General features: G+C 52.8%; 1 protein-coding gene across 1 annotated transcript in view; it reads right to left on the reverse strand.

The window, feature by feature from the left end:
• The window catches only part of CGN (cingulin), a 75,885-nt gene that overhangs the window by 40,557 nt on the left and 22,392 nt on the right, over positions 1-12,936 (reverse strand). Inside the window, exons 2-3 of the mRNA XM_056852740.1 lie at positions 2,255-3,384; positions 2,045-2,197 (exon numbers count right to left, since the gene is read on the reverse strand). Of these exons, the coding sequence (XP_056708718.1) occupies positions 2,045-2,197; positions 2,255-3,355 (1,254 nt within the window). The 5' untranslated portion in view covers positions 3,356-3,384. The remainder of the gene's footprint in view (positions 1-2,044; positions 2,198-2,254; positions 3,385-12,936) is intronic.

Genomic DNA, 12,936 nt, shown 5'->3' on the forward strand with positions numbered 1-12,936 from the left:
TTGCATTAGAGGGATGACTATGCCTTCAAACCCCAAAGTAGAGTCCCGGGGACAAGAGTATGTGTATAGTCCAAAGGTCTGTAGGATTCTTGACATGATCACAGCTGCAAAATAGCTACTAGCAAAAAATCTAGGAAGCTAGTAAACATCTCAATCAAATTTTGAATTCGAAATGTCTGGGATCTTGCAAAACAACCAAAACTGTCAGAACTTGTTCAACTAAGAGACAGTCATATTTTTTAAAAAGCATATTATTCTGACAGTCGGGAATCCTTTTTTGAATTTTGGAGGAAGGGATGAAATCTAACCTTGGACTTCTGTTACTGTGCCTCACTTTGACATTCAATAGGATAATGGAACTGAGTAAATAGTCAAGGCTGAGTGTTAATTGAATAAGAGTCATATATCAAAATTATTTACATTTTGTCGTTCATAGAATCATAGAGTTGGAAGGGACCACCAGGGTCATCTAGTCCAACCCCCTGCACAATGCAGGAAATGCACAACTACCTCCCCCCCACACCCCCAGTGACCCCTACTCCATGCCCAGAAGATGGCCAAGATGCCCTCCCTCTCATGAACTGCCTAAGGTCACAGAATCAGCATTGCTGACAGATGGCTATTACGGCGTTGTAACGCTATAATGATGATTTATAATTTTTAAATAATTTTTATAACTTTTTTGTTGAGGCCGAGTTGTTTCAAAATGAAAAGAAAACCATCCTGATTTGACACAGTATCGTATTGTAATTTTTGTCTTTTTTAAAAAAAGAAAAATTATCTTTTAAAAAATAAATTATGTTGGGTGAAAAATCTAATAAAAGCTTTAGCTTTAAAAAACAAAACAAGTTTGCACGTATAGCTTAAACAGGGAGCAAGTGAGCTACTGACAAGAGTAATTCCATATTTATTTATTTATTTATCATTTTTTCTATCTTGTCCCCCACCAACAAAGCCATGCTCAGGGAGGCTCACGATGAAGTTATCTAAGAGCTCGTTCCTGATCCCTGCAGTGGCCCAGTACATGCCGCGGCACCTCCAAGGAGGTTTCGCTGCCGCTGCAGGATAAAAAAGGGGCATTAAAAAAATAAATAAAAGCGGGGGACGCCCCATAGCTAAAAGCGATGCTGCACTAGCAAAAACCTGGTGCAGCACCGTTGAGGTGTAAGGGGGCATTCCCGGCCTGAAAGGGGTTAGGAGGCTGCCTACTGGCAGCCCCGATGTCTGGAATGCCCCGGGAATGCTTCCCAGGATGCTGGCGCAAGCATTTACGCCAGCAGGATATCAGCAGGAGGCCAAGCCGGCATCCAAGGGCCACGCTACCGCGGCAGTCCTGGGGGGTCAGCGCAAGTTGAAGGAGGACATGATGCTCTCTTGAAGTATTTGAAGGGATGTCACCTAGAGGAGGGCAGGGAGCTGTTCCTGTTGGCAGCAGAGGGAAGGACTCACAATAATGGGTTTAAATTGTGGGTGGAAAGGTACTGGCTGGATATTGGGAAAAATTTACATTAAGAGTTGTTTGACAGTGAAATCGGCTATGTCGGGAGGTGGTGAGCTCCCCCTCACTGGCAGTCTTTAAGCAGAGGCTGGACAAGCACTTGTCAGCGATGCTCTAGGCTGATCCTGCATCAAGCAGGGGGTTGGACTAGATGGCCTCTATGCCCCCTTCCAACTCTATGATTCTATTATTCTAAGTGGCATTATGCCGGTGTCTGTGCCAGTTTGCACAGCGCAAGTGGCACGGACGCCAGCATAGGGGGCTGGTCGCCTCCTAAGCCCATTCGGCCCCCTGGGTCAGGAACGGGCTGTAACAGTATAAATTCCTTTTGCACTCCAGCACGGCCCAGCCTATCATTTCCGCAATGCCGATCGCGAGCACAGTCCACTGGAAGCAGGCCCATCACCACCAACCAGGCGTGCAGAATTGTCACTCTGCCTGCGGGCCCTGCGTCCCTCCTGGAGAAACTCTGGGCTGGCAGGACTACGAGACGTAGGACAGAAAGATGAGGGTTGACAAGACAGGCCCGCCCCAGAGGAGAATTACCTGCAGGTCTGACTGTACTTTGCTTGGCGGTTTGTCCATCGCGGGCTCCTCCAGGCTCCGGTCGACCCACTCCCGGGTCAGTCTGGACTTGTCCACCCCGTTCTCCCGGGTCAGTCTGGACTTGTCCATCCCGTTCTCCCGGGTCAGTCTGGACTTGTCCACCCCGTTCTCCTTCGGCTGCTGCCCGGAAGCTCTGCAGTGGCTCCCGACTCCTGCCGAGCCAAGCTGCTTGGCCATTGAAGTTGTGGGCCTGCCTCCCGAGCTCGCCTGTCGCCCGCCGACGTCCAGCTCCCGGCTGTCTGCCGTGTCATGGTACAGCACCCTGCCGTCCAGGCTCTGCGAGCGCTTCCGGTCCTCCGGCAGGACCCGACTTCTCCGGGAGGCCCTGCCTCTCTGGGGGGCCTTCCCGTCAAACTTATTGATCAGGGAGTCCACTGAAGACAGCGGCTTGGTGTCCACGTCGCCGCCCTCACTGCCCCGGTTTGCCAGCGGCAGGGGCGGGGACGGCTTCTTCACCGTCGCCGCCAGCTGCCTGTTGACGGGCCTCAGACCGGAGACACTGTCTGCTTCGTCTCGAGGGCTGGGCACTCTTCGACCGGCGAGGTTTGTCATGCTGGCGCTCCTCGTGGTTCCTGCCGCAGGGGGCGGCTGGGAAGTGGGGATAGGCTGAGCTCGGGGAGGGCTGGGCCCGCGGGGCTCCTCCAGATCGGGGCTCAGCAGGGAGCCATGAGACTGAGTCCGTCGCAGCTGCTCCCCGAAGGACTTTTTGTGGGGCAGTGTCCTGTAGCCACCGCCTCGGGGAAGCGAGGACCCGTTGCTCTGACCAGAGGAGGCCATCTCCAAGCTGTCCAGATTTGGCACCCGGGCAAGGCGCCTTGGGCCTTGCTCCTCATCAGACGTGCTGTACTGGGAGCCGTAGCGAGACTGTTTCGCTGCGTACGGGTTCTCCGGGAGGTCGGAGTCCGAGCTGATGGAGCCGGAGGCATCCTTGGACGACGACCCTGCGCCGGGGGAACCCGGGAAGGGCTCCTCCGGCTGCTGGTTCCGGGCGGGCGCCCCGTATTTGCTCTCTCCTTTGATCTGCACCCCGAATGAGTCCCCGCCCTTCTCGCCACTGTTGAGGACCACGAACGGCTGCCCGTCGATGCCCTGGACGCGTACCGCGACGCCGTAAGAACCCGGCTTGGAGATCTTGGGGCGGATCTTCTGGGACTTGTTGGGTTCCTTCAGGTCGTCGATGAAGCGGATCTGGACCCCGTAGTCGATGGGGCTGTGCTTCTCAGCCATGACACCGTTCATCTGGGTGTCCATTCCCCGCAGAATGGGGTTCTGTACGGGTCCTGCAAAAGGGGAGAGAGAGAGAAGACACGTTCAGGGTAACGCCGCTGCGCTGGGAATGCGAGAGCCTGCCTGGAGCAGAAGTGCTAAAGACCAGCATTCTCAATGGGCGGCGCTTCGCTCTCCAGGCAACGGGTGGACAATTTGCAATATTTTAGAGGCAGGACTGATTTACGTGGCCTCGGTGAGCAGGTGGCCGGTCACCAATGGGAGGGGTGGCTGGCCAGCCCACTTTCATGGAGTGGACCAAGGGGTGTGATAGGCTAGCAAAAGGCCATGCGCAATGGCCGGGGGTGCTGGAGAAGAAACAGGGATACAATTACCAATTACCAATCAGTCATGGCATCTCACTTGGAGCGGGTCCAGAGGAGAGCGACCAGAATGGTCAGAGGTCTGGAATCCATGCCCTATGAGGAGAGACTTAGGGAGTTGGGTTTGTTTAGTCTGGAGAAGAGAAGGTTGAGGGGTGACATGATAGCCATGTTTAAATATTTGAAGGGATGCCATGTTATTGAGGGAACTAGCTTGTTCTCTGTTGCTCCAGGGACTAGGGCACGGAGTAATGGATTTAAACTAAGAGAAAAGCGATTCCACCTAAACATTAGGAAGAAATTTCTGACGGTGAGGGCTGTTCAACGGTGGAATGCACTGCCTCGGGGGGGGGGGGGGATGGAGGTCTTTGGAGGTCTTTAAGCAGAGGCTGGATGGCCATCTGTCGGGAGCGCTTTGATTGTGGGATCCTGCATGGCAGGGAGTTGGGGTGGATGGCCCTTGTGGTCTCTTCCAACCTTGTGTGATATTGTGATTTTTGTGAGTACCTATGTTCAGGAGCAGTCTATCATCAAGTACCACATGCTGAGCCAGACAACAGGGGACGGCCTATCCTTTCATGTTAACATAAGAACATAAGAAAAGCCCTGCTGGATCAGACCAAGGCCCATCAAGTCCAGCAGTCTGTTCACACAGTGGCCAACCAGGGGGCTCCAGGAAGCCCACAAACAAGACGACTGCAGCAGCATTTATCCTGCCTGTGCTCTCCAGCACCCAAAATAATAGGCCTGCTCCTCTGATCCTGGAGAGAACAGGCATGCATCATGACTAGTATCCATTTTGACTAGTAGCCATGGATAGCCCTCTCCTCCATGAACATGTCCACTCCCCTCTTAAAGCCTTCCTAGTTGCCAGCCATCACAACATCCTGTGGCAGGCAGTTCCACAGTTTCACTAAGCATTATGTGAAGAAATACTTCCTTTTATCTGTTCTGAATCTCTCCAGCTTCAGCAGATGACCCTGCATTCTGGTATTATGAGAGAAGGAGAAAAGCTTCTCCCTGTCCAATCTCTCCATACCATGCATAGAGGGAAGAGGCACAGATATTTTCAAATAAACAGCTATAAAGTTGGAGTAACTCAGCTAAATACACATTACTTAGGGCTGCAGCAGGTTCCAAAGAGCCTGCACCGTGAAAGCCGTGAAAGCCTTCGACAAGCCTTCTGACCGTGAAAGCCTTCGACAATAATTTTTAGCCTGCACAGAGTTCGTCGCAATAACAAGATGTAACTGTCGGGCGACGGAGATCCGGGGTCAATTTCCCACTCCGCTCATTGAATGACCCCAGGCACGCAGTCTCCGCCTGACCCACCTCGCAGGGTTGTCGTAAGGATAAACCGGAGGAGAAGAGGAGGAAGCGAGTCGCTTCGGGTCCCCCGTTTGAAAGCAGGTAAATAAACCTCTATCATCCTGGCAACAACAAAAGTCCGAAGCCGAGAGACCAGGGGTGGGGGGGAGAATCATTAAGGGGCGCTGGGCCCATTCACGGAAAAGGTCAAACACGCTCCGAGCCGCAGGAGGTCTCCAGCTCTCAAGATTTTTGCAAAATTCTCGCCCCCCACCCCCCAGCTCAGCCGAGCCTGTCAAAGTTTGGTTTAGGGGTGATCGGTGGGGAGATCGGAGGTCCCCAAACATGGTCCCCCATCAGGGATGCTATGGTAAGGGCTCCCCGCCCCGCAGCGCTGGTCAGGACGGCCCGACAAGCACGGAGGGGGAGCAAAAACCCCGCTGAATCGTGCGGCGCAACCAAGCCAGAGCGCGGTCTACCTTAAATCCTGCTTTTAAAAGTTTTTTTTTAAACCCTCTGGAATGCTGCATTAATACGGGGCTTATTTCTACTCAGCGGTAGCAGCCACAAAGCCAAACTTTAACCTCTGCGATATACACACACAGACCGGCAACTCCTTTTTACAACAGGAGAAAAATAAATATGTAGATAAAGCTGAAGGAACACAGGGGAGGGGGGATTTGCTGGAGTGCAAACTGGAAACAATCCCCCCCCCCCAAAAAACACTGATCTGTCTGTACTGATTCTGGAAGGAGGACAAAGAAGAAGTAGAAGAAGAGCTGGTTTTTATATGCCGACTTTATCTATTATAAGGAAGAATCAAACCAACTTACAGTCACCCTCCCCTCCCCACAACAGACACCTTGTGAGGTAGTTGGGGCTGAGAGAGCTGTGACTAGCCCAAGGTCACCCAGCAGGCTTCGTGTGGAGGAGTGGGGAAACAAATCCAGCTCACCTGATTAGCCTCCGCCGCTCATGTGGAGAGGGGAATCGAACCCGGTTCTCCAGATTAGAATCTGCCGCTCATGCGGAGCAGTGAGAAATCGAACCCGGTTCTCCAGATTAGAGCCTGCAACTCATGTGGAGGAGTGAGGAAACAAACCTGGTTCACCAGATTAGAGCCCACTGCTCCTAGCCACTACACCAGAACTGGGCAGAGCGAAAACCAGGAAAGAAAAACCGTGGGGAGGTTACAGGTGAATTCCAGAGGCGACTCTGCCTCAGTTGTCTGTCTGCAGAACGAAAACAGGGAAAAGGAACCTCTGGGATATTGAAGTGCCTCACAACCAGGTAGAGGAGGTTTGAACGATGGGGAAGATCTGGGGCTTGTTCATCGTGATGCCCGAGGGAGAAAGAGGCAGCCGGCCGCACAGTGCAGAGAAGACATGGAGCTTTGCAAATCTACCCCAGGGTGCCCTCGGCCGAGATCTGCACCCAATCCCAGCAGCTCTCCTTCAGGAAACCAACTGGCATTATGTGCATCACAGAATCATGGAGTTGGAAGGGACCATCAGGGTCATCTAGTCCAACCCCCTGCACAATGCAGGAAACTCACAACTACCTCCCCCCCTCCACGCCCCCAGTGACCCCCTACTCCATGCCCAGAAGATGGCTAGGCATCTTCTCGGTACATTTTGCCATGTGGATACCGGGGCTCAACAATGCCAGTTTTTTTAGAACAAAAAGTCATACCTACCTGCAAACCAGAATACTCCGAGGGTGTTAAGCCAGGGTTTGTTTGTTTTTTAATTAGTTAAGATAATAAATTCTACCTAGCCAAACAGGAAGATACAGGGAACCAACAGCCAGTTCACCCTTGGCACAAAGTGGACGCCTTTCCTATGGGAACGCCCGTTCCTTTTGGTGGACACCGTAAAGAGCAAACCCTTGCCTCCAAAACAGCCTGACAAAGAAGTCCAGAAGATCGCATTGGTAGCCTACCTGTCTGAACATTAACAAAAAAAGGGCTCTTAGCATATTACCAGCTTGGAGGGGGGGGGAAGAACCACCACGCCCATCTACAATTGACAAGAAACTTTCTTAGTTTGTTCATCTGGGAACAATTTCCTGCTCACCACAGGCGAGCGGCTACTAATCACAGGCCTGCTCCAAAGTCACCAGAACACATGGGGGACGCGCACTGGAACACCTTGTTTGCAAGGGGCTCCCTGGAAAGAGTCTGTCGAATAACGCACCTGCGTCCAACCAGCCGGCGCGCACGTGGCAGACGCAAGTTGTTGATCACATAAGTGGCACAAACTTTTGCCGCCTAGGTTAGACAGGCCACAAGCACCCGCAGTCTGTCTCGCTCTCTTAACACACACAGGCGCCACTCTCTTAAGCCTGTGAAATCTTACTCTGCTAGAGATCACAAGACTTGCTTCCCCTGGGATGAGAACAGCTATGAGCTGCGAGACCCTAAATATTTTCACGCCTTCTTAAAAGCTCTCCTTCCCTGGAGGTTTTTAAGAAGCAATGCTGATTCTATGACCTGAAGCAGATCATGAGAGGTAGGGCATCTTGGCCATCTTCTGGGCACTGGGTGTGTGTGGGGGGGGGGGAGGTAGTTGCGAGTTTCCTGCATTGTGCAAGGGGTTGGACTAGATGACCCTGATGGTCCCTTCCAACTCTATGATTCTATGATTCTAACACAAGACTTGCTTTCCCTGGGATGAGAACAGCTATGAGCTGTGAGACCCTAAATATTTTCAAGCTAGTTTCAGGGGTAGCCGTGCTGGTCTGCGGTAGAAGAGCTAGATTCAAATTCAGGAGCATCTTAGAGACCAGCAAAAATGTTTTGGGGGGTATAAGCTTTCAAGAGCCAAAACTCCTATGGAGCTTTGAGTCTCGAAAGCTTATAACCCCCCCCCCAAAAAAAATCTTGCTGGTCTCTAAGATGCTCCTGGATTCAAATCTAAATATGTTTGGGTATTTTAAGAGGAAGGCACTGGCAAACCACCTCTGTTAGTCTCTTGCCTTGAAAACCCCATAAGGGGTCGCCGTACGTCGGCTGCGACTTGACGGCACTTCACACACACATTTTAACCTCAGGTTCACCCACTGAATTAAACAACTCAGCAATTTTAGGACCAGCTGTTCCAGAATACCTGACTGCACCATTACTATTTTTCCATTGATCCTTGAACATTGGAAGGGAGGACCCAGGGGGACTGCTTGGTTCCAGTTTCTTGGCAGAAAGCGCAAAGTTGTTTTTTTTAAATCAACAAATAAGAGCTGAACCCTTGCCAGGGAGAGGCTGCTCTGACAGAGCTTTAAGCGCCAAACCGGTTTGGTAACACACGCCAGTCACGTACTACCACGTGTAGTCTTTGTACAGGCTTTGGAATGTCCACGGCGCTACTCTGAAATCCTTCCAACAACCCTGCAAGCTGGCCAGTGCTGACACCATCCTTAATATTGCAGATGAACAGCTGAGCCTTAGTACACGAGAACACAGGAAGCTGCCTTATACTGAATCAGACCCTCGGTCCATCAAGGTCAGTATTGTCTACTCTGACTGGCAGCTGCTCTCCAGGGTCTCAAGGTCTTTTGCATCACCTACTGCCTGGTCCTTTTAAGTGGAGATGCCGGGGATTGAACCTGGGACCTTCTGCATGCCAAGCAGATGCTCTACCACTGAGCCACGGCCCCTGCTCATTAAAAAAAAACCAACGGGAGCGTTCCTGAGCGAGACGGGATTTGAGCCCAGGACACCAGAATTGCCCTGCTGAAGTCAGGCGAATTGATCTAGCCCAGATCCGTTTCCAACAGGGGACCGCCAGATGACCCTCCGGTAAGTTCCCAAGTGGGGCATCTTCTGAAGCCCCCTATCGGCTACTGGAATTCTGCCTCTAAACATGGAGGTTCTACTGTTAGTCCTCAAAGGGCAGTAGTTACCAACAAAAGCGCTGCTAGATCGGACCAAAGGACTCCTTGGGTTCAATGTCCTCTCAAGAGGCTCTTCCTGGAAGATCACAAGAAGGGAGTGTAGAGGCAGCCGCCCTTCCCTGTCTCCAGCACCTGATATTCTGAAATAAACTGCCTATGAACACAGAGTTTCTACTTTGCTGTTGTGGATAACAGCCGTCGGTAATCCTCTCCTTCCTCCTTACTACAAAGAGAGCCAGTGTAGTCTAGCGGTTAGAGTGTCAGATTAGGATCTGGGAGACCCGGGTTCGAATCCCCTCTCTGCCCACGGAAGCTCGCTGGGTGACCTTGGGCCGGCCGCCCCCTCTCAGCCAAACTTACAGGATCGTTGTGAGGATCCAACGGAGGAGGGGAGAACGATGTAAGCTGCGTTGGGTCGCCATTGGGGAAAACGCGGGGTCCAGACGAAGCAAATAAATAAACAGATAAACTTGTCTAATACCCTTTGCGAAGCCATCTATGCCAGTGGCGACCAAGGCCCCTTTCTGGAAGGGAGTTCCAGAAGTTAGCCGCACACTGCAAGAGCCGGCCCGTCCTTCCACCTTGTCTTAGAGCCAGCGTGGTGTAGTGGTTAAGAGTGGTGGTTTGGAGCAGTGGACTCTGATCTGGAGAACCGGGTTCGATTCCCCACTCCTCCACATGAGCGGCGGAGGCTAATCTGATGAACTGGATTTCTTTCCCCACTCCTCCACACAAAGCCAAGCTGGGTGACCTTGGGCTAGTCACACTCTCCAGCCCCACCTACCTCACAGGGTGTCTGTTGTGGGGAGGGGAAGGGAAGGTGATTGTAAGCCGGTTTGAGTCTTCCTTGAGTGGTAGAGAAAGTCAGCATATAAAAACCAACTCTTCTTCTTCTTGGAGCGGTGGAGTCTGATCTGGAGAACAGGGTTTGATTCCCCACTCCTCCACATGAGCGGCGGAGGCTAACCTGGTGAACCGGGTTTGGTTCCCCCCCCTCCTACACACAAAGCCAGCTGGGTGACCTTGGGCTAATCACAGCTCTCTCAGCCTCACCTATGTCACAGGGTGTCTGTTGTGGGGAGGGGAAGGTGATTGTAAGCCAGTTTGATTCTCCCTTAAGTGTTAGAGAAAGTCGGCATATAAAAACCAATTCTTCTTCTTTGTCTTCTTCTTACAACCTGCCGGCCTGATTAATTTCATCAGGGCAGTCCGAGTTCCAGCATATGTGAGAAGGAGAAAAAGATAATCCTTGCCCGCTCTTCCCCGAACCATTCACAGTTGTAGGCACCCCTCTCACACGGCGGGGGTGGTTGCGGCTCACGCTGCCAGCCCCTCCGCAAAAGCTATCTTCTGCTAGCCTCTATGAAGCTGCAGTTCGTAGTGGGGAGACAACTACGCCGGTGAACAAAGTCAGATTTCTAGGGCACAGGAGAGCCGCACGGAAGGAAAGGCTGGTTTCCACGACAAAGGAGCCGGCGCCAGCAATTCCGTTCTGTGCACCCTCGCTCAAAGGCAGCTCCTTTTACTCCTGGAATTAATTAGCGGGAAAGCGACGGGGCCGCGCCATCGGGGACGGGAAGCCAGCTTCGATTAAAATTGTGCCGCATCAGCAGGAGAAAAGGCAGAGAGCTTCGCAAGGTGGGGAGGGCGACGCTGCAGCCCCGGAGACTGTTACGCCGAACAAAGAGCATCCTTCGGAGTTGGAGAGCCCGGTCTGCTCCCGGCCCAGCAGCTTGCGCCCCCCCCCCATCTCCACCCCCCTCCGGCAAAATGCTGCATACTCACTGCGACTGAAGAGAGGTACCATGCGGCAGGCGGGTGCGCGGCATCCGCGGCGGGAAGCGGAGGAGGAAAAAGCATCTGGCAAGGGGAGAGGAGATTGACAGAACAAAAAAGGATAATGAAAGAAGGTTGTCTTTTAAAAACCGGCAAGAAGCGTGCCGGGCAAGCGCCTGTCACAACGCTACTTGTCCGGCCGGGAGACTGGTGCTCAGAGCATGAGGAATGCTGGCTGTGACGTACGGAACCACAGCGTGATGTGAGGGCTGGTTACCGGTCTCTGGAGGCGCAAGGTGCCGGCTGCCCGGCCTGGCACATGGCGAGAGCGCAGCCGACCGGGCTGCATCGCGGCATCGGTTCCCTGGCGACGGAGGAAGGGCCCAGGCTCAGCATCCAGTTCCTCTCCCCGCAGCGGGCTTAAGGAACCGGGCAGAGTTCCCTCCAGCGGGGAACCGGCCCGGACGAGCAAGATGTCCTTGAACTAGCGGCCGGCCGAAATGCTGATACACCTCTTCCCCTTACATCCCCCCCCACCCCCGGCCAAGCACACTTCAGTGGGTTTCGAGCTCCCAGAAAGAGACCAAAAAGGAAACGCCGGGTACCTCTGGAAGTAGACCCCTTTGGCAAAGGGGAAGGCATTGCCAGCGGCCGGGACAGGAGGTGCGCAGAGAACGAGCCACCCTTTTCGGCTGGGCGTGGGATTTGCACACCGGCAGTCCGGCGGAAAGAGGGAGTTGCGTCTTTAGTTTGGCAAGGGGGAGCGAGGGAGGAGGAGGAGGAGAGAGATTGTGCGATCCCAGGCCTTTCCCCAAACTATTTATGGTCACAGAAATACCAGATAATGCTTTGGGAAGGTATCGGGGCTGCCAGGAGAGAAAGCATCTCTTGTTACACACAGCGTTGCCAACCACGTCTCTCTCTGTATTACCCACGGCGCACACGGCTCTGGGAAAGACAGATCTAGCTCACGACGGGGTGGGTGGGGGGGATGTTCACAGACACACAAAACTTTTCTCCTCATCAAAGATAAAGAACGGGAATCAGAAATTTCCCCTAGTTGCATGGTCAGGTCCAGGCTAAAACTCATAATAATACAACTGAAGAGATCTTCTTGGTGGTTTGGGAACGAGCCCTGCTGTCGAAGAAGAGTTTTGTGATGCTTGAAAGCGCACTGCTGAGATTTTTTTTGGGCGGGGGGAACAAAAATTGAAATCCTAATTTTATGCCAGTGATGCTGGCTGGGGAGGAGGGGGAAATCACTGAGATCCAGCAGACAGATCAAGGAGAGTCCTGTGTTCAAATCCTAGAACAAGAGAACCGGATGGCTTCCCCACTCCTACACATGAAGCCTGCTGGGTGACCTTGGGCTAGTCGCAGTTCTCTCTGAACTCTCTCAGCCCCACCTAATTCACAGGGTGTCTGTTGTGGGGAGAAGAAGGGAAGGTCGGTTTGCGTCTCCTTAAAAAGGTAGAGAAAATCAGGGTATAAAACCCAACTCTTCTTCTTCGACTTCTTACCCAGTGGGGTTTCTGATCGGCTGTGCAGATGTAAAGGGGTCCTATTAAACAGAGCTTTTGCTTGAAAGGATGAGGAATTACTTAACACATAACTTCATTAACTGACATTTTCCCGTTGGGCTCTGCCTTGGGTGGCAGCCATTTTGAGGCCGGCTCCACCTCTATGGCAGCCATTTTGTATCTGCGCCCACCAGCCTGAGTCAGGATTCCAAAGGCGCCCACAGGCTCAAAAAGGTTGGGGGCCCCCGAACCAGAGGCACGGATCCACAGGGTCCAACCTTGTACGATTGCTGCACGATGTGGGGCTGGGGCTGGGCCGAGAGCGAACAGTTTGGGCAAGGACGCCTGACCGAACGCACAACCGGAACCAGAATCTGAACTCGGAGCGTCGCAATTCTCCGTCTCTTTGCCGCCTCGCCACACCGGCGCCGCGTATATCGATGTGGAATAAACCAGCGCACGGCGAGCACAGATTGCCAGCTAACCCAGGACCTCTTTGGCTCATCCACGCGCCCTGCCAAATCAAATTTAAAATGAATCTAACAAACTGGGGTTTTTAAAAAATGCAACCACGTGGGAGGTTCAACAGAACGTAAGAAAAGCCATGCTAGATCAGGCCCAGGACCATCAAGTCCAGCCGTCCGTTCACACAATGGCCAACATGTGCCTCTAGGAAGCCCCCAAACAAGATGACCGCAGCAGCACCATCCTGCCTGTGTTCCAACTCACCCAAAATAATACGCCTGCTCCT

Source organism: Euleptes europaea, chromosome 7, assembly GCF_029931775.1.
Source record: "Euleptes europaea isolate rEulEur1 chromosome 7, rEulEur1.hap1, whole genome shotgun sequence".
In the NCBI taxonomy this organism is placed as follows: domain Eukaryota; kingdom Metazoa; phylum Chordata; class Lepidosauria; order Squamata; family Sphaerodactylidae; genus Euleptes; species Euleptes europaea.